Source organism: Sesamum indicum, linkage group LG4, assembly GCF_000512975.1.
Source record: "Sesamum indicum cultivar Zhongzhi No. 13 linkage group LG4, S_indicum_v1.0, whole genome shotgun sequence".
NCBI classification, from domain to species: domain Eukaryota; kingdom Viridiplantae; phylum Streptophyta; class Magnoliopsida; order Lamiales; family Pedaliaceae; genus Sesamum; species Sesamum indicum.
In genome coordinates, this window is record NC_026148.1 from 8,465,986 (window position 1) to 8,484,673 (window position 18,688).

The window sequence follows — 18,688 nt, forward strand, 5'->3', positions numbered from 1 at the left end:
TATTATATATTTGTGACAAAATAAAGTTTCTGTTTTTCCATTATGACAATAGATGTAAAATAATAAAAAATTTAAACAGTTCATGCAACCCCAATCAAAATACAAGACAAGCTTGAACAACAATTCATTCAACACTTATCTCAGGTAGCTGTGATGATCCTAAGAATTTTGTGACAGGAAATTACAGACCATCTCAAACACAACTAACATATGAAACAAGCCAAATTAAATGGTTAGAAAAAACTTTTGAAGACTGGTTAAACCAGGTATACCTTTGCTGATTGTCAATAACTATATGTACAAAAGTCCCACTGGTTCTGTCTCCTGCATGAAGCTGTCTATAAAGACACAACACACACTGTCTTGGAAACAATCAACCTCAACCACAAACCCGAACTTGTAATCACATTACTGATGATGCTAATGGAAATTGATCTATAAACGACAACTATCGACAACAAGCCTAACAAAGTTAACTTATCTAAAGAACAGATGTTACACTACAATGCAGTCAGGTCCATCCTTTTTCCTTGCCGACCAAACGAGCTGCACTCTTAGAGAGTAGTAGATCTTTCATTTCTTTGTAAACCTTGAGTTCTTCGAGGGCATCTGATGTTTTGCGAGGTTTAAAGAATTCGGAAGCTGCTCCAACTTCTCCCTCGAATTCGATCTTAGACGACTGAGACGTATAATAACCAGAATCTTGACGCAGACGAGGAGCCGTTTTTAGCATGTGAACGAGGATTCCGACAGCCGCATCCTGAGATTTCTTGGCTGTTGAGGATGCTTGTGAAGAAACTTCTGAACTCTTTGTTCCATCGGGGTTCAGACTGTATGGAAAACGGAAAGTGAATGCCACTGGAGAATTGGAATAAACATGAAATAAATATGCATATTCTATTACACTCACACATCACATGAGGTCAGTTCAGGCTTATGTGATCTCATGTTCGTTTAAAGAACTGGGAACTCCACTATGGAAAAATCAATAGAAAAGAAGATAGACATCGAAAAACTATTGCAGTGTCCGACAAAGAGAAAATCTTGAAGGCCTTGGTGAGATTGATGCTAAAAGCAACCAAGAAAAGGAGGAAATCCTAGAGACATCTTGTTTTAATGGTAAAAAATAGGACGAATTATTCTTTTAATATCTCAATAATAGTTGTCACTATTTTAGCATAAAATGAAACGAAATGATCATTTGGCTCTGAAGAATTCTGATAGCAGGATTAATCAAGCTTTAAAATAAAAGTATTACGAACATAATAGGTACATCATTCGTTTAACAGAAACTATACCAATGAGGATCCCTAAAAGTCAAAAACGATACTGGACTTCCCCTGTAAGAGAAATGTGAACTACAGAACAAGATGCCACATTTTCCAACAGCGTGTTAAATTTCTTTTCGAGCAATTCTTGGCACATTCGACAAGGTCAGCGGAATTACCTTGCTTGGCTATCAGGAGGATCCACATCATCCACAATAAATGGACAGGAGAAATCACAATCGCCAAAGTCATCCTGGAAAGACAATCTGCTGGAGCTCCTCGAGAATCCAACACGTGGCGAACTACTTGAGGACAGCAGACTTGAAAACCGCCCGGAATCCTCTTTTGCATCTCGAGCCACCTAAGGAATATAAACAGATGGAAATCAGAGAAGCAGTTACGAGCAGACCAATAAACAACAAGGAGTAGTGACTATGATATCAACTCTGAGAAAACCTACCTTTGAACTGACGTTTATTGGCCCAGAACTTGATTCTCCAGCTCTGAGAGAATCCAATCTCCTCATTGACCTAATCCCAGATGAGGATTCATGGGATGAAGGATCATACCTTGTGTTTCGAGGAGATAGAGGCGGAAGAGAATGCCTACTTGGATCAGACAAATTAGGAGAAAGGAACCTTGGACTTCTGCCCATCATTGGATGGGGAATACTCACGGGAGCAGTTTCTGAACGCAGACGGCTCTGAACAGTATTTCCACCAGAAAGGTATGTAGGGGGAGATGGAGAAGGAGAAGATGAGAACGGAGGGGAAAGTAAGTCATCAGACGTCGTCTTATGATGAGTTGGGAACCTTTGGTTTTGATTCCTATGGATGTATGTCTCAGTAGGTGAAGGTGAATACTCATATGGGGAACGATGTAAAGGTGGAGATACACTAAAGGGTTGGCTCTGTGGTGAAGAAACATCCTCATGCAGACCACCTGTCCAGCTGTGTGGTCGTTGAAATGGGGAGGAAGAATTTGATTGCCTTGCTCTTACTGGGACAGATGTCGGACGACTCTTCTCAGATGGCGTAGATGGAAATGCCCTCATAGGTTCAGTAAGAGGGCTACCGACGTAATCAGTAATTATCTGCGGAGGACACGATACAAGAACATCCAGATTAAAATCAGATAGATCTTCACGATAAATCACAGATACAGAAAGACGGCCTGGTTGGATGTCAATGGGAACAAAACTATATTTCTTCATTGATTCTTCCTCCGCTCTCGAGAATGGGGAACTAAATGAGCAGACTTTGTAGTTGATAACGAAATCACAGTTTTGCTTCAAGGAATATAGTTTACGGAATGCTTTATATGCTGGAAGGAGCCTCAACATTGCATGAACTGAGCGTAACAGTATGATCGATTTCCTATACATCTTCTTGTAAGTGGCTTCACCAATTTGAGGGGCCATTAACCTTTGACCCTCATACTGAACCATCCACCTCTCTACGACAGTCTCAGTAGATGCCTCCGTTCCCGACGCAGCAGGTGAAGTAAGCTCTGATGAAGGGTTTGGCGATTCTTGAACCAGTATAATATCAATTATCATCGGTTCCATCAAAGTTCTATTCCAAAAACTCAAGCTATCCATGGCAGAGGGCCGATCCCCTAGTACTAAATTAAACCATTTGTCAGTCTTCTTTATTTCCCCACCTCGACTAGATGGCCGGTTGGCTGGAACCCTTGAGTCCAGTATAATGTGCAAACTTTTCAGAAGAAACTGATTGAGTATTTGCTCAAACTTTCCATGTTCAGCCTGAGGATAACTGTGCAAATCCATATCTGTCTTTATTTGGACCAAATCTCAGCACCAGGATCCCACAGTTAATTATAGAATGCAAATTACAAAGCCAGCTATTTTCAAGATCAATAAATCAATCAACCGAAATTTCCAATGAAAAAAATTCCGGGATTGTCTTCAGTGTTTTTTCTTTCTTTTGCCTATAATTTTCCCATAATCAAACTCCCTAATGCATGCCTCCATATTTGTATATATACACCTGAAAATTGATCCCAGATAAATAAATAAATAAATAACATACGATTAAACAGGAGAAAATAAAACCCTTTGCTGGGCTAATCATTATTAGTGCTGCAGTGGAAATCTTGCATGATATAATTTTCCACTCATGCAGCAGAAAATACAACAGTCCACCAAAAAAGATTTAAAAAAAAAGAAAAAAGAAATCACCAAAATCAACAACTTTTTTCTTCTTCTTTTCCAGATTCAAGATTCAAAAAATGTGGCGTGTCAAGCAATTAACAAACCAAAAACATGAATAAATATAACCAGAACCGATCAAGAATCTTGATTCCGAAGAGCCCATTACTGTTTACAATCACAATTCCAAGTTGAAGAAATTGATTACACAGAAAAAAAAAAACAAAAAGAATAACAAAACTCCAATCAGTAAAAGTGACAGTATTTCAAGATTCAGCAATCAAAATGGTGTTTCTGGAATGAAGAACTGAAGTGATTTATTCGAATAAACACCACTTACTTGATAGAACATGATTCCTCGAAGAAACGGAGGCTTGAGATCAAATTGACAGAGAATTTAGAGAGAGAGAGAGAGAGAGAGAGAGATTGCGTAGACTGCTGGCAGTGAGAGAGAGAGAGAGAGAGACAAAAGGCTGTTTTTATGGTTTATAGTTTTAAACATTAAAGTATGGTTAATTAATCGAAAACAAATAATGAACATTTGTTTTTCCTTATTATGTGAATTGTGATGATGGGTTGTTTTTTAGTCTTGTTAACTACAGTTGCATTTTTCTTCTTCATTCTATAAATAATCATTTCACTTTCTACCAATATTAATAAATATTTAATAAAATTGAAAATTAATATAATCATACAAATTATGTTAATTACTTCACTAATCACATGCCGTGTACTAGTTTTGTGGACAGGTGTAGTAGTGTTTGCAAAATTGAGGAGTTGTTGCAAATTGGTACTCTCCGCTCCCTCTACTATTTTTAAAAGCTCAATCAACCGAAATTAAGACGTAGAAGCAAAATAAGGATGAATGTGTTATACTAATAATGATATATAGATAGACATGAAACACAAAAGTAAAACATACGTCATTAACCACTTTCCTCACTAAGGGATTGGGCTGGGCTTTGGTTCGATTATTTTATTCTCTTTTCTATTGAAGTGGGCTTTTTGTTCAATTATTTACTTTTGAATTATGGGCCACCTTCACAATGGGCCTTTTTGTAGAGGCCAGGACCAAAATTATTGTTATATTGTCTTGTTTTTAATGAAATTGTGCACTAACAAAGAAAGTGGTCCCTAACTCTTTGATTGGATATTAGAGTCCACATGCTAAAACTGGGACTACTCCTTCATTATTGTGTTTTATTGTTTGTTTGTGTGTGTGTGTTTTTCCTTTTGTATAATGAAAGATAGGGGGGGAATAAATGAAAACCTCACAAATAAAAAGAGAGCTGAGGCGGAGATACATTGAACCTGGACACATCCAATTTTTGGCCCTATAAAAACCCATGCATGCAATATTTTATGTCCATAGTTAAGACTGTGTGGCTAGTTGGGGTAGTTTTATAATGGCTCCCAGCATCACCATCCTGGCTCAAGGGAAAGTGAAGGGCGAGGAGGCGCTGCGCCGGAGGAACGAGGAGTTGGAGAGGGAGCTGAAGAAGAGCTTGGAGAGAGAGGAGAGAATGAGGGAGGAGTTAATGAGGGCGTCGCAGCGGCTGAGGGTGGCGGAGGAGGCGGAGGAGCGGCTTTGCTGCCAGCTTGGCGAGCTCGAGGCGGAGGCGCTGGCCCATGCCCGGGAATCCAGAGCTCGAATCCTGGAATTGATGGAACAACTCTCTGGTGTCAAAACCACTCCTCCAACCAACTTCTGATCTTTAACCATTTAGAATGTTGTGCCACTACCTCTTTTTCTTTTTTGTATCTTTTTGGAGAGGATTTCTGGAAGAGAGAAGGACACCCCAAATCAGTATTTTTCAAGTTTGGTGTCCCTACTATTATTTTTCTCAATTTGGCTTTAGACATAGGGAACAATGTGTAGAAAAGTTGTAATAGATTGAGAGGAATTTTACTCTAAATCAATCTCTTACAAATTTCCATGAAAAAAGTTGCTTCTCTTTTGAAGATGGCATCTAATTAACGAGGAAAGAGACAAAGGTATGCAAATCAATATCACTCGATTCCGGAGTCTCATGGATCATGTGGCCACTAATGCGCCAACCTGGAAATGCAACACCATCAGAAAGTTTCCTCATCAGACCACTTGCAAAAAATAAGACAATGTAATTCCCAAAATGGGCAGCTCCCAATAATTCTGCATTTAGTTATTCTGACTATCAAGATGGAAATAATTAAGAAACATCATAATATTTATCAAATCTTGAATCTAGTTGTAACATTCTACCACACAACAAAGCAATGAAACAAAATTGTCATCGTCTCTTTATGTCGAACATGTAAAGTATTTCCCATCGTCTTCCCAATACTGATTGCAGCGTAGTACTTCAACGGGAACCTCTCTGGTCATCTTTCAGCTCTGGGTCCCTGCTGACATTACAGAGAATCTGAAGTTTGAGATGTTCAAGAAATGAGCAACTTGGTTCGTAAGATTAAGAATGGGATTTACCTCTCTATGTGATCGAGAATGAGCAACCTCGGTCCAGGAGGAATTTTCACATCTCTGAGAGCACTGAAAATTGTGACAGAGAGGGAAGGAACAATTGGTAAGCAAAGGGCTTAACTTCATATTTATAGGCATTTTTAGTGATACCTCCATCATAGTACACTTACCTATCAGTTAGCAAAGGTAAAGTGCTGTCTGTCAACAAGCCTTTCTTAAAATTCCTCTCATAATTCTGCAGGCCAAGCTTGCTTAACATTGATCTTGTCTTGACATAATACACGTCCTCAGCTGGTGGTTTTGCAAACTTCTGTCCCAGCTGCATTGACCAATAACAAATGCTCTCAGGATAAGGGTACTAGAACTTCTAATACAGAAATCCATTATTAACGAGTCAAAATATCAAAGAAGAGTAGGATGAAAATTTTGTTCCGTCAATTTGCAATATATCTATCATGGATTGAAAATTCCAAGTCAACAAATGGGATTAATACCGTGGCAAACGCTACACTTTCAAACCAAGTGGTAGATTTAAAACAACCAAAAAGTAATCCATGCAGAAAAAGAAAATTGTCCATAGATTTAGGATCTTTGTGTCATAGTAGCTGTATGGAGGTTTCAGTAGGCTTTGTGAATGTATACGGGCAAATTTCCTGGAATCTAGGTCACATCACCTGGAAAATTCCACCTTGAACAAGCGCAAAGAAAAGGCCAGAGGTAACTGCATTTGCTGCCTGATTCGGCCCTCCCATACCACTTACTAATGAAAACATGGCCCCAGAACCGAAAGCTGCAACCATACTGAAGCACCAAAATCAAGCAATTAGCATTAACCGCAACAAATTTTTTCAATAATAGCTCCAGAAAAAATGGTAAAGTAGATTGCCATTTGCATTCCTTCTCTCTTCTGATGATGAAAGTGACTATCATTGATAGACAGTTAAAGGAATTATCACTGCTTTATAACATCATTGTTCATGCTAAAGAGTTCATTTAGTGAAATTTCAAAAGCTTCCATCAATCTCTATGAACAAAGTTCAAAGAAGGAAAATTTGTACCAAGACACCCTCTGCCATTTGTCAGGATAAATGTGCACAACAACTTAGGAATTGCTGAAGGCGATCGACAGGCATTCTAGAAGTGGTGAGAGGGGGCTAAAACACACAATAACAGGCTAACTATGAGTTGTTAATATAAATGTGCAGGTTAATGTCAAACAAAAACATAACTGACTAAGATCCTCCAGTGGGCAACATTTCTAATTTCAGGAAGAGAAGACTGTGAAAAGAAAACATGTTACTCAGCTGAAACATCTACTTTTTCAATTGACCAAACAGGGTCTAGAATTAGTGAAGTTAAACTGATTTAGAATGGCTCTAACCCAAAATCTCCATTAAATTTTGTCTCTCTTTTCCTGTTTCAGCCCCTATATGAACAGAGATGTAAAGATGGGCAACAAGTTTTGGCAAAGCCATACCTAGATTGAACGTCCTCCTTGCCTCTCAATCTTTTCATTACACAAGAAATACCAGCATTCACTCCCGTCATGACAGCGAAATTGCGTGCTTGTACCATGGGACCTCCTGCAAGAGCCTGTAATAAAGTCCGCAAATATTAAGCCTTCATTCCCTCATAAAAAATCCATCACCTATCAAGCAAAATACAAGAAGTTGAATTACTTGAATTCTCTAAAACGTGATCATTGTCATTATCTTTGGCTCAAACTCGTTTAATTGCTTCAGTTTTCCATCCATCCTCAACCAAGCATAATTAGCAAACTGCTCAACGTCAGATCTTTCTCAGATTTCAAAACACTAAGTAATTTATACATTCAGCCATGGGTGGGAAAAGTCAGTGTTCGAGTAATTCAATCCAGCCAAAGGACAAACCTGCCTCAAGGAACAACGGGATAAGCTAAATCCAGAAATTTAGTGTCAACAGGAGAAAGTGAAACAAGTAGCCTTGTAACATAGGCAGAAATCGCCAACACCGCCCACCACCAGAGCAAAAAAATCTCCAATCAATTAAAAGCACATATACAATCAAATACATCAACAGAGTACTAACCAAAGATAAAGAGTCCAGAAAATAGAAACAAAGTAGACCTGACCTGAGCTTGTTTCAGCGATGCCATAGCTTCCGGGTTGATGTTTGCCGCGCTCGGGGGCGGCGTGAGCAACGATGAAGCATCACCAGTAAGCGTCCCCATGAAAGCGCCAATAGCGGCGCCTTGGGCGGCGCTGGTGGTGGTAACGACGGCCGCCTCCACCGGCAACGACTGTTTGGCCAGCCACCCCCTGAACCTAATCTCCACCTCCTTCAACTTGGCCTGCACCAGCGCAACTGGGTTCTGCTGGGATTGGCCCATAAAACCGCCGGCCTCCTTGGGAATTTCCACCACCATTACTCCCTGTTTAGTTTCGCCCATGGTCTGCGATTAATTTGCTGATAGATCTCCCTCTACTCTTTGGTGGAATTAATGGGGAACGGAATTTGGTATGAGGAGGGGCTGGGTGTGGAGGTTTAGAGAGGAAGGAATTGGATAACAGTGTACAGTATAATATTATTCACAATTTTCATTTTCACCCCTAAAACCCATGAAAATCAGCTCCCACTATCCATTTTTAATACTTAAATATAATTTTTGTAATTAAAATAATTTCTATAAAATTCTAATTTTTTAATAAATGTAAATATTTATACATTAAAAGGTTATTTTCTAAATTTCAATTTTATGCATAATTTTGTATTAGAAAATGTGTATATATGATTGATGTTCTTAGTTGTTGTTGACATTTTTCTTTGTATTAGAAATATTTAAAAGTTGGCAATTTCAAAGTTTACAGGGATAGATATGTAAAAGTGCCAATTTTATTTAATTTCGTTTGCCTCCCCCATACTTTTCCCCTTTTACTTCTCCCGTCAAAAAGTGTGTTTCTCCTTTCTTTGCTCGTTGTTGTTAAACCCAGCAACTCCACTGGAGCAAGGTGCTATCCTTTTTCAGCATTAGGGTTTTCGTTTTTCTTACTCAGCTAGAGCTCAAATGAGCGATTCCAGAGAAGAATCTCCAGATTGGTTGCGCTCTTTCCATGTATTTTTCCCTCCTATTTACTGCAAGATATACCAGAATCAAGCAATTTAGTATTTTGAACTTGCAGTTAAATGCAATAGTTGGATCTTCTGTTCCTAATTTTATCAATCTACGCGGTCTCGTTTTTGTGCTGCATTAATTAGATTATTCAGCCATGCTAAACCGGATGATTGCATGTTTCCTCTTCTTATAATAATGTGTATGTGTGTATACGCGTGGCTAAGTTTTTCAATGATTACGAGAAACGTAACCCAGGTTATAAGCGTTCAACTAGAGTTGGGTGGTTTCATATTATGTTCTTCATTTATCAAATTAAGAAGCTCTTATGTTGAAACTTGAGCTTCCTCGGTATTGAATAATCTAATTAAACCGTGTTTTCTGAATGCCATGGATGTTTTCACAATGCTGAAGCTGCCTTTGCTTTTTGTCTGTACTGAGGTGTTAACATGTCCAGTTTCGATGGAATTTACATATCCTTATATATTTCTTGATTAATTTTTGGTGCTGATGGTAAGTATTGGTTTACTAGCCGCCAACTTTATCTGCCATAGAACTGTCATCTGGATCCGAATCACCATTGGATGGCAGTCCAGCAATTAGTGATGATGAGGATGACATCAACCTCAGTAAGTTGTTTAAGAAAGAAGCAAAGCAGGACTCAGATATTAACGATAAAGATTATATGACAGAAGCTGTGGTTAATAAGCCTGTCAAAGGGAAGTCGCCCAAGAAAAATGGCAAAGGGAAGTCGCCCAAGAAAAATGATAAAGTAAAGCCGACACCAGAGAGGAAGAGGCAAAGCAAGGATGAGAGTGAAAGAGAAGGTATCTTTTTAATTTACAGTTACATCTGTGTATTGATATCCTCTAAGATTATCATGTTTATCCCTGAAATCCAAGAATAGAACAATTGAGTCCAGAGGAATTCTTGAAAGGAATTATTCACCTTAATAATTATGCAGGAAAGAGGGCCAAAGGAAAAGACACCAATATGATAAGTGGAACTCAGAAGCTTGGAAAGTCTCATGTAAGAAGCTTTTTCTTTACATCTTTTTGTGCATTAATAGAAGTTGCTTAATTGTTCTGTAACTATGCTTAAGCTTGATCCTCATTACAACTTGAGAATTGGACATGTTATTGGGTTCATCTTCTTAAGTTGGTCATGATACATGATTCATTGTGATTGAGATAAACTTGATATTTGTACTTTGAAGTGTCATCATGTCTTATAAGTGGTTAAATATTTTATTTCCTCTCATTATGTCACGGGAATGTCATTGCTCATTGCTAATATGTGTTTCTTGGATAGGAACAGAGCCATTCCATTTGGTCATTGTCCTCGGATTCTGAGTCTTCACCGGATACACAGCCTGTCAACAATGATAAAGCGTCAAAGGGAGAGTTATCTGCAAATGAAGAAGATATTGCCATAAAAAACATAAGAGAAGTTGATAATATTCTCCTTGACCATGATGGAGAACCTCCAATGAACCGAGTCTTGAAAAAGCTGGAAAAAGAAGATGAGAAAACCTCAAAGAACAAGAATACTAACATCAGTATAAATGGAGGTAAGAAGCTTAAATTGTTGGGTCCTGATATTTCTGCAAACATCTGGAAAGGAAGATAGAACTTTCCTATGCATCTTCTGAGTCTTAAAAATATGTTGATCCTCTATTTAAATTCTTTTTCATCTTCATAATCCAGAGAATGATGTGAAGGAAGACAGCTCTAGGAAGCATCCTGGGCTACAGGTCAGAAGCTGTAATAGCCAAGTAAAGTTTATGAGAAGTCATGGTTAGGTAAAATACTGTTAATCTACTAATGCAGGGATCCTCTTCAAGGTTGCCATTGTTGCTTTCGGAGAAAGTTCAGCGTTCAAAGGTTAGCTAACTGTGATTTACTAACATGCTAATTTATGTGGGAATTGCCTTAATTTCCAGATTGCATTGTAATGCCTCCAGTTTTAAAATAAGATGGCCATGAATCATTCGAATGATTTTCCATCTGTGCCCATTTACTAGTTTCTGTCATAAATCAATATCATCTGTATAGGTTTGGATTACACGCGGAACACTATAATCTTTGCTGATATCTCAATCAATTGAGTACCATTGAGGACTAATGTTAGTATTGGTTCTAGTATTCAGAAGTTTGTGTACTGCTGCTTCATGTTTTCCTTTGTTTTTCCGAACTTCACAGTGTAACATGATCAATGAGAAATTAGAGTTCACATGTGTTGTAAGGTGTTTGTTAAGTGCCGTACTTCCAGTTCCTGCTTTAGTATTTTCCTGAGCAATAGATTGATGCTATGTGTGCCTCTATTGTTTTGCAGGCACTTGTCGAGTGTGAAGGTGATTCCATTGATTTGAGTGGTGATGTGGGTTCTGTTGGACGGATAGTAGTTTCAGATGATCCCTCCAAAAATCATGAGATGTTCTTGGATTTGAAAGGCATGTGCACTCTTCCCAATTCTTTCTGCTGTTTTTTTTTTTGTTATCTGTTTTATTTGCAATCTTAGTCAATTGACTCTTGATTGACAGGGACGTATACCTCTTAGGTAGACAATCTCAGTTTGGATTTTATCTTTGAATCAGCTTTCTCTGCAAAGAAACAAAAGCACAATTCTTGTCCAGCACTCTAATATATAAATTTAGCCTCACTAGTTTCCCATTTCAGAATCACAGAGCTTTTTTGTTAGGATATATTACCCTATTGGCTGGTTTGACAGGTTTTATTCAACTGTTTATCTGATCTGATCAATGCAATTTTTATTCCAGGAACCATATACAAAACTACCATAATTCCATCAAGGACATTCTGTGTGGTATTGCATCCATCATTGACTGCTTCCCACCACCTATCCCTCTTAAACTTTTCTTTGTGTATTAATGTTCCCATTCTTTTCCACTCTGACTCTTTTAACATATCTCTTGTCTTCAGGTAAGCTTTGGTCAATCAGAAGCAAAGGTTTGTACATGCCCCAAGAAATTAAAATCTGTTTGTTGTTACTTGTCTTCCTACCACGGATGGCTCAAATAAAATAAAAGTGTGGTTGAGTTGGTTCTGTTATATGTATAGTTAATTTGTCATTTTTATGATCCCTGATCAGATAGAGGCGATTATGAATGACTACATTCAGTTGAAACCACAATCTAATGTTTTTGAGGCTGAAACTATGGTTGAAGGTAAGGAATCAACTCAAGTCTCATTATAGTGCATATGCTGTTATTATATGATCTTCAGTTTAAGCTTTATTGCTGGAAAGATGCGTGCGCCATTCTTTAATTAATGTGTTCTGCATGACCAGGAACGTTGGATGGATTTCCATTTGATTCAGAAGATGAAAACGAAAAGTCGATTGCTCAAGCCGATCAACATGAGGCTGCTGAGGAGCAACCTGATGGAAAATCCAAAAGAAAACCTGACAAAACATTGGTATGTGTATCTTCCTTTATTACTCTATTGTGAACTTTTTGTTGTGGGTCTCTTGTGATTGAAGTCTTGACACAGGGTGCGGCAAGGAAAAAGGGAAAGTCTGCAAGTGGAAAGCCGCCCAAGAAAGTGAAAAAGAAGCCTCAAGTTTCTAAAAAAAGCAAAACCAAGAAATGAGAAACAAATTATCTACAACACTGATACTTCCGTTCTAGTTTCTGTTATTTTATTAATTTCCCTCGCTGCACCTATTTGTGCTGCTTACACAATGGTGACTTGCAACAGGAATATCAGTAGAGGCTGCTTAATTTGTATTTCTTGTAAAATTTAGCTTTAGGGAAACAGAAAAGTTTTGTGCTATTGACTCCTTTATGGAAATAAAAGTATAATTGCTACACCTTTTATATTGAAATGTTAGTTACATGAGAGCTTGACTAGTTTCTTTCATTATGCAACTATTCTGAGAATGAAATTTTTACGCAATTCCCTTGGGAAATTCATATTCTTATTGCTATGGGGATGCTTTCATATGTTACATCCTAGCTTTCAGATGTCTAGCAGAAGAATGACATGTTAAAGAATTCAATTATATTATTATATGAAGTTTTGAAAATACAGGTGATATATTCTTTCAATAGTTTCAATCACCCTTGCACTCCTTGCCCATACATTCTTATTGTGCAGCATGTTCTTGGGAGTAACGACAATTTTCCTTTCTCTTGTCTTGATAAATAGATTCCTCTGGTTGATTGCATTGTGATCTCTCTTGCTGTACCACTTTGCAAGAACAAGGGTGTTAAAATGTATCAGGTATGCCACAAATACAGAGTAAAGAGGAGAACAAAGATTGACACTGGAAAGGGTAATAGGATGGTTGAAGATGAAGCAGTTGCCGCTGTCTTCCCACTTCGGCTTTCTCCGACTTCTGGAGCCTGTAATCCACCATCTATTCTCCTCATCCTGCATAATGTAATTGATTTCATTAACTTCATAATTGTCATGAATTGGAATGCAGGAACTGTGATGACCTTGCACCATATTACCACAAGAAGAGAGAAGCAAGAGATTGAGATCTGAGACATTACCCACTATTGGGGCAAAATATTATATCATACTCAGAGGCCTTGCAAGTGAAAGTGCTGGTTCCATCATCAAATGCATAGCTATAAGCTCTTGGGCAGGCATTCTTGAAGATTCCTGAATAGAAAGATGGCCTACATGTTGTCGGGTTAGCAAACTCCCCACTGCAGCAATACTGATCTAGTCCGAACGCTTCACATGCACTCTTGCACGCCACAACTCCCCCTTCCCTTTCATCACTGCCTATCACCTGGAGCTCCTTAGGGCAACCTGTTTGTTTTCGGCACATATTATTATATATAACCACAAAAAAAAACTAACCAAGTTTCATTTTATAGTGCTAGAACCTAGATAATTTGTTTATTACCCATGTTGATATCTGCTACACAGCCAGTGGCGTTGCATTCACCGTAAACTCCTCTTGGTGCAGCAACTAGTGGCAGATTGTAGCCATCAACGATGCTAACATCGTAGAAATCTTTCTGGTCTCCAGTTCCAAGAGTTATCTCAAAGAGTGATGCTGGTGGTGTTGCACCAATGCCATCACATTGCAGCTTCCCACCACAGTCTCCAGTTACACATGAGCCAACGCCCATTGTGTTGAATGTGCATCCGGTCCTAGCCCAGATCCGACCAGACCATCCAGGAACCGTGGGAATTGTGATACTTTGGCCAGAATCCAATTGGAACCCTGTTGCTGGAAGTTGTGGTGTACCTGCACCAGCTAACGTTCCGGGCCATATTGCGAAAGGACAATTGTTGGTAATGATGAATGTGGAAGCAATGGAGTTGGTAGAGAAGGAAATGACAATCAAAGAAATGAAAAGCCTCCAAGATGCCATGGGTAGAGGGCAACAAGGCTGGCTTCATATTTGTACATTGCGGCGGAATTCAATTGGGGATGGAATTTCGACAACTCCAAAGTGCCAAGTTGCTTTGCAGAATTCATCAGCCGCAAGATCATGGATTAGGGTTTAGCATTTCTTTCATCTGGGATGGCCTCAATGAGAAGCAATTCCTTTCTTTGGCGGCTGCGTATACCGGTTGTCGATCAAAAGTGGGATTTGAGAGATTAAAATAACCCTTATTGCAGAATCGATGGCAACCCTTATCATCATCGTTCATCTCGAACTCTAGGGATTGAATCAATGACGTGAGGTGCATAAAGAATAATACCTAATGAAAAAGCCCACTTAAGATTCCTAGTAAAAGATTTATTGGAAACCGTTTTTTAAGGCAATGCAAATTTCAAAGAACTCAGGACACCTATCTTCTGCTTGTTTGCTATGTCTACATCTTGTGTGATTTTGGAGCCACGTATTTGTCTAAATAATATCTTGATTCATTCTGTTTGTTGGGTTCTACTTTTTTTGGGAAACAAATTTTTGTCTGTGGCCTTGTTAGTTAATTTAAACCTCAAGATGGGGAACAACCTGTGTGTAGTGTTTCGAAACAGGACGCTTCCAAGCCAACCCTCTCTCTCCTGGGAATTGAAACTAATTAATCTTTTAGATAGTGTAGAGGTTGGTTTCCACCAACTCCATCACCTTCAACGAACAAATTTTCTGTCCTGTTGACGCACCTTATTATCTTCAACAATTCAATAACATCGAACCATGAGGAAGACATTACAAATCACTCTCTGCATTAAATTCAGCCCATCCGCCAGTTGAAAAAGTAATAATGACCGTGGAAAGCCAGTCCACACTAAAAGCAATACAAAGAGAGCTACTAGAGAAAAGAATAAACATTTAATCAGTTACAGATAAAGATAGCGAGAACCAACAACTTCCCTAGTAGTTTTAATACTGCCAACAACCTGCAAGATTAAACAATGCTGCTTGCTTTAAAACTCATGTGAGGCCATAACGGTCAATGCAAAAATGCGCAAGTTGGAAGGAAACATTAATTCCAGCACATGCAGGGTAGAGTATAGAGTACAAGTCACAAACTTGAATGGGTTGTCAGAGTCAAACATGATACTGGATATCTACAATGTAATGGCACTTCATCAACAAAATAAGTACAAGTTGCAAACTGGTCTTGTCGCAGTTGTTCCGCTATGGACAATTAGGCTGTGAGTACAATCAACATCATCATTACTCAGTTCCAGAAGCTACACAACAATCTCTTACTTTAAATTGTCTGAATCAAAGAAACATCACAACAGATGACTTCAGAGAAAACATGAAGATCAGACACGGACAGCACCTATGTTCAAGCTCCCATTCACAGAAATATTAGAGCTAATGGGTGAGATTTAGGCAAACATATGCATAAGATCCCATTCATGGCTAAGCAAAGAGCAAAGCTGAAATGGAGAAAAAATCATTACGACTATGGAGAGCTGAAGGGTGTCTTAGCCATCAGGCAGAGATACACACTCAACCAGGAGAGATCCAGCAATACTTGTCACCAAAAACCTGGAATGTCAGAAGTCAGGCCTGGGGAGTGACTCAACTCTTACTGTCTGTTAAAGTCTCCAATGAACCAAAAACACTGGAAATATCAAGTCAATGGCATTGTGTGGCGCATGCCAGAGCTGCAACTGCTGGATGAGCTACTTTTTCCCTGCATGTAAAAAGACATGCTTTTAGAAGCTACCCCAAGATCCAGAACAAATTACCACTATTGAATTATCCATTAGTACAAGCAAATTATATTTGAAACTCTCCTGAATGGAATATGCTTCAGCTCCTGCAAAAATGAATAACTTTAGGAACACAGGTTAAAGAAATCTGAAAAGAACATAAAACTGAAAAGACATAAAGCAAAAATCAAACATAAAATTAAGTTCTTCCTCCTCAACCTGCAGGACAATAGAAAATCAAGCAAAGGTAAATCAGGATAGGCTGTCACGAAATAACAAGGTCATTGTTCCTCTGGAACCGATGAATGAAACATTCTTCTATCAAGTGAAAGTAAGCCTCTCAAAGAAAGAGTGATAATTTTATAGCTAAGATGTACATACAAATCAGAACAAGCCACTGAATGACATTTCATACACTTCCTTCAAATGAACCTGCAGGATGCCTTAGCTTTCATTAAGGTAATAAGGTTATAAAGAATAAATAACACTCAAGAGATTAGAAAGAAAAGAAACAAAAGCGAATAAAGTAGTCAAGGAGGAATCACAGTTAGCAGTACACTATCAAATTGAAAACCTCAGTGTCCTAATATAACGTTGTCTAGTCATACTTCAAGCTACGAAATGCAGCCAAATGCAACTTGAGCTTCACAATAAGTTCACAGGATATTCCATCATAAACTTCCTAGGAGTTATGAGTCTTATGACATTGCCAGAGCTACAACTCAAAGAAAGGAAAGTTAAACATAAAGTTGCCTACACAAGGGCTAGACACTCAGGTCCGCCACTGAGGTACTCAATGAGTTCTTCAGTCCTGAACATAGCCTAGGAAAAAGCAAAATCAAGGGAAAAAGGACAAAGACGTGTGAAATTAGAAGTTATAATCTAGCTCATATCCATGCCATCGCCAATCGGGCTGCAGATGGGACCAACAGCTGTAAATGACCTCTCAAATGGTGAAGGGTGATACTGAGCATCCCTTCTGCGCTTAAAAGCACAGCTCTCAGTTGGGCAATTCTCAGCGTCGAGCTTCCTCCGGACACCTTTCACAGCCTGTTGCTCAACTGGTGTTAGAGGGAAAATCTGTTCGCTCACTCTGCAGAGAGAGCTATGGTTATCATATAGAATTCTCTGGTTACAGTTTTTGTCACAAATGTGGGTAAGTCCAGTTAGCTTGCAGCGATACATGTTCCCACACACATGTTCGTTTTCACATTTCCAATCACACTTGTGAACAGGGTTAGGCCCATCTTGTCCAAGTATACTTGACAAATAAATAATATTGGTAGAGACAGCTACCACAGATTTACCAAATACCTCCATTCCTTCTGTATAACAAATGTTAACCCTTCAAAGAATCCCACACTCCCGACTTGTGGACTAGATGTTCTGCAGACCCAAAACAAGAGGAGTATTATTAAGTTTGAAGGGAGAAGCTCAGAGACTACTGTTCATTTTAGATGCGGAAGGAGTTGTCTTTGATGAAATGACGCAGCAATAGCTTACCAATATGAAGGTCGGATGGCAAATATATGATTTGAGTTTGAAAAATGAAAGTTTAAGCAGTGAGACAAGGGGCATTTTTTTCACGCTTCACCCCATTCATCATCCCCCTGGTTTCCACTTTGACAAGATCCTCTCTAAATGTCATGACTTATAAAGTACTAAAACATGGAACTTTGACGATGCTAAGTAAGATGCTTGAAGGCAGACCAGGCAGATTCCCATACGTGGGATCTCAGTATCAGCATGTGCAGACTACAAAACTGTCTTGGACCATTATCTCAAAGCAATACTGAATTTTGCTTACAAAATCAATAAATTAAAAATAAAGGAAATTATAGAACCATGTGAAGATAGCCCCCATGAAAAGTAACCATACATTTATAAAATTGGAGGGTGACACAAGGTACGAGCTTGAAGAATTTTCTATCTTATGTAGATGCATGAAAAGATATAAAAAGAAAATTTTATCAGTACATTTCTATAAATTTATTTAAGAAATCTTGATATAGCGACTAGTCATTCACAACAGATCTTCTGGTTTTATTCATGAATACTGCTCCACATGAAAAATAAAACCTATACAGATTTTGCTTGACATAAAAAAGAGAACTTTAATACAATAATTGAAAAATCCCGGCTGTGGCCTTCTCATATTACATACATGAACTTATATATATATAATGTGTGCGTGTAAAAGAAACCAATAACCTCGCTCTCACTCAATTACACTAATTTTCGGGTAAACTTCAATTTTCACTATTCACCCATAATACCCAAAAAAAAAAAAAAAAACGATAATCAGATCACCCATAAAAATCAAAGCTTTACAAAATAACAGCTACAAAGGTTCCGCGCAACAAACGGGAAACACTAACACATAACAGAAACATCCGTCTCTCCGGCAGCAACAGACAAACTAAAATTAATTACAGATACTCCAACAAATTGAAAGAAAAACAGAGTATTCAAATAAACAGAACTTACACAGTGGAAAAAGGAGAAAAACAGCAACCAACAGCTGCACCTTTCCCTCTCTCGCGCGCGCTCGCTCTAACGTACAAGCAAACTATGCAGTGAATAACAAAAGGGGCGAAAAT

At 38.5% G+C, this 18,688-nt stretch overlaps 6 protein-coding genes across 8 annotated transcripts; 2 read left to right on the plus strand and 4 right to left on the minus strand.

The window, feature by feature from the left end:
* Nucleotides 245-3,935, minus strand: LOC105160244 (autophagy-related protein 13a). Its single transcript, XM_011077535.2, has 4 exons — nucleotides 3,779-3,935; nucleotides 1,729-3,277; nucleotides 1,448-1,629; nucleotides 245-830 (listed from the first exon to the last, which is right to left on the minus strand). The coding sequence occupies exons 2-4, from the start codon at nucleotides 3,055-3,057 to the stop codon at nucleotides 512-514; spliced, it is 1,830 nt and encodes a 609-aa protein (XP_011075837.1). The 5' UTR covers nucleotides 3,058-3,277; nucleotides 3,779-3,935; the 3' UTR covers nucleotides 245-511.
* Nucleotides 4,771-5,383, plus strand: LOC105160246 (protein RESPONSE TO LOW SULFUR 3-like). Its single transcript, XM_011077536.2, has one exon. The coding sequence runs from the start codon at nucleotides 4,845-4,847 to the stop codon at nucleotides 5,148-5,150; it is 306 nt and encodes a 101-aa protein (XP_011075838.1). The 5' UTR covers nucleotides 4,771-4,844; the 3' UTR covers nucleotides 5,151-5,383.
* LOC105160247 (mitochondrial import inner membrane translocase subunit TIM22) lies at nucleotides 5,563-8,477 on the minus strand. The gene is made up of 6 exons (XM_011077537.1): nucleotides 8,007-8,477; nucleotides 7,374-7,489; nucleotides 6,571-6,697; nucleotides 6,067-6,215; nucleotides 5,903-5,965; nucleotides 5,563-5,820 (listed from the first exon to the last, which is right to left on the minus strand). The coding sequence occupies exons 1-6, from the start codon at nucleotides 8,322-8,324 to the stop codon at nucleotides 5,781-5,783; spliced, it is 813 nt and encodes a 270-aa protein (XP_011075839.1). The 5' UTR covers nucleotides 8,325-8,477; the 3' UTR covers nucleotides 5,563-5,780.
* Nucleotides 8,799-12,814, plus strand: LOC105160248 (DNA-binding protein BIN4). 2 transcript variants are annotated; one of them, XM_011077540.2, is made up of 12 exons: nucleotides 8,799-8,987; nucleotides 9,517-9,811; nucleotides 9,949-10,013; nucleotides 10,302-10,554; nucleotides 10,691-10,737; nucleotides 10,814-10,867; nucleotides 11,319-11,436; nucleotides 11,764-11,810; nucleotides 11,927-11,953; nucleotides 12,096-12,171; nucleotides 12,294-12,421; nucleotides 12,497-12,814. In XM_011077540.2, the coding sequence occupies exons 1-12, from the start codon at nucleotides 8,940-8,942 to the stop codon at nucleotides 12,593-12,595; spliced, it is 1,257 nt and encodes a 418-aa protein (XP_011075842.1). In that variant the 5' UTR covers nucleotides 8,799-8,939; the 3' UTR covers nucleotides 12,596-12,814. The 2 variants fall into 2 exon arrangements, with proteins under 2 accessions (XP_011075842.1, XP_011075840.1); XM_011077538.2 differs by having other exon boundaries at nucleotides 8,800-8,987; nucleotides 10,296-10,554; nucleotides 12,497-12,812.
* On the minus strand, nucleotides 12,723-15,328 carry LOC105160249 (thaumatin-like protein 1). Of its 2 annotated transcripts, XM_020693102.1 has the most exons (5): nucleotides 15,081-15,328; nucleotides 14,932-14,981; nucleotides 13,866-14,631; nucleotides 13,504-13,768; nucleotides 12,723-13,378 (listed from the first exon to the last, which is right to left on the minus strand). In XM_020693102.1, the coding sequence occupies exons 3-5, from the start codon at nucleotides 14,338-14,340 to the stop codon at nucleotides 13,225-13,227; spliced, it is 894 nt and encodes a 297-aa protein (XP_020548761.1). In that variant the 5' UTR covers nucleotides 14,341-14,631; nucleotides 14,932-14,981; nucleotides 15,081-15,328; the 3' UTR covers nucleotides 12,723-13,224. The 2 variants fall into 2 exon arrangements, with proteins under 2 accessions (XP_020548761.1, XP_011075843.1); XM_011077541.2 differs by having other exon boundaries at nucleotides 14,932-15,328.
* LOC105160250 lies at nucleotides 16,148-17,446 on the minus strand. The gene has a single exon (XM_020693103.1). It carries the CDS (start codon nucleotides 17,406-17,408, stop codon nucleotides 16,971-16,973), a length of 438 nt encoding a protein of 145 aa, XP_020548762.1. The 5' UTR covers nucleotides 17,409-17,446; the 3' UTR covers nucleotides 16,148-16,970.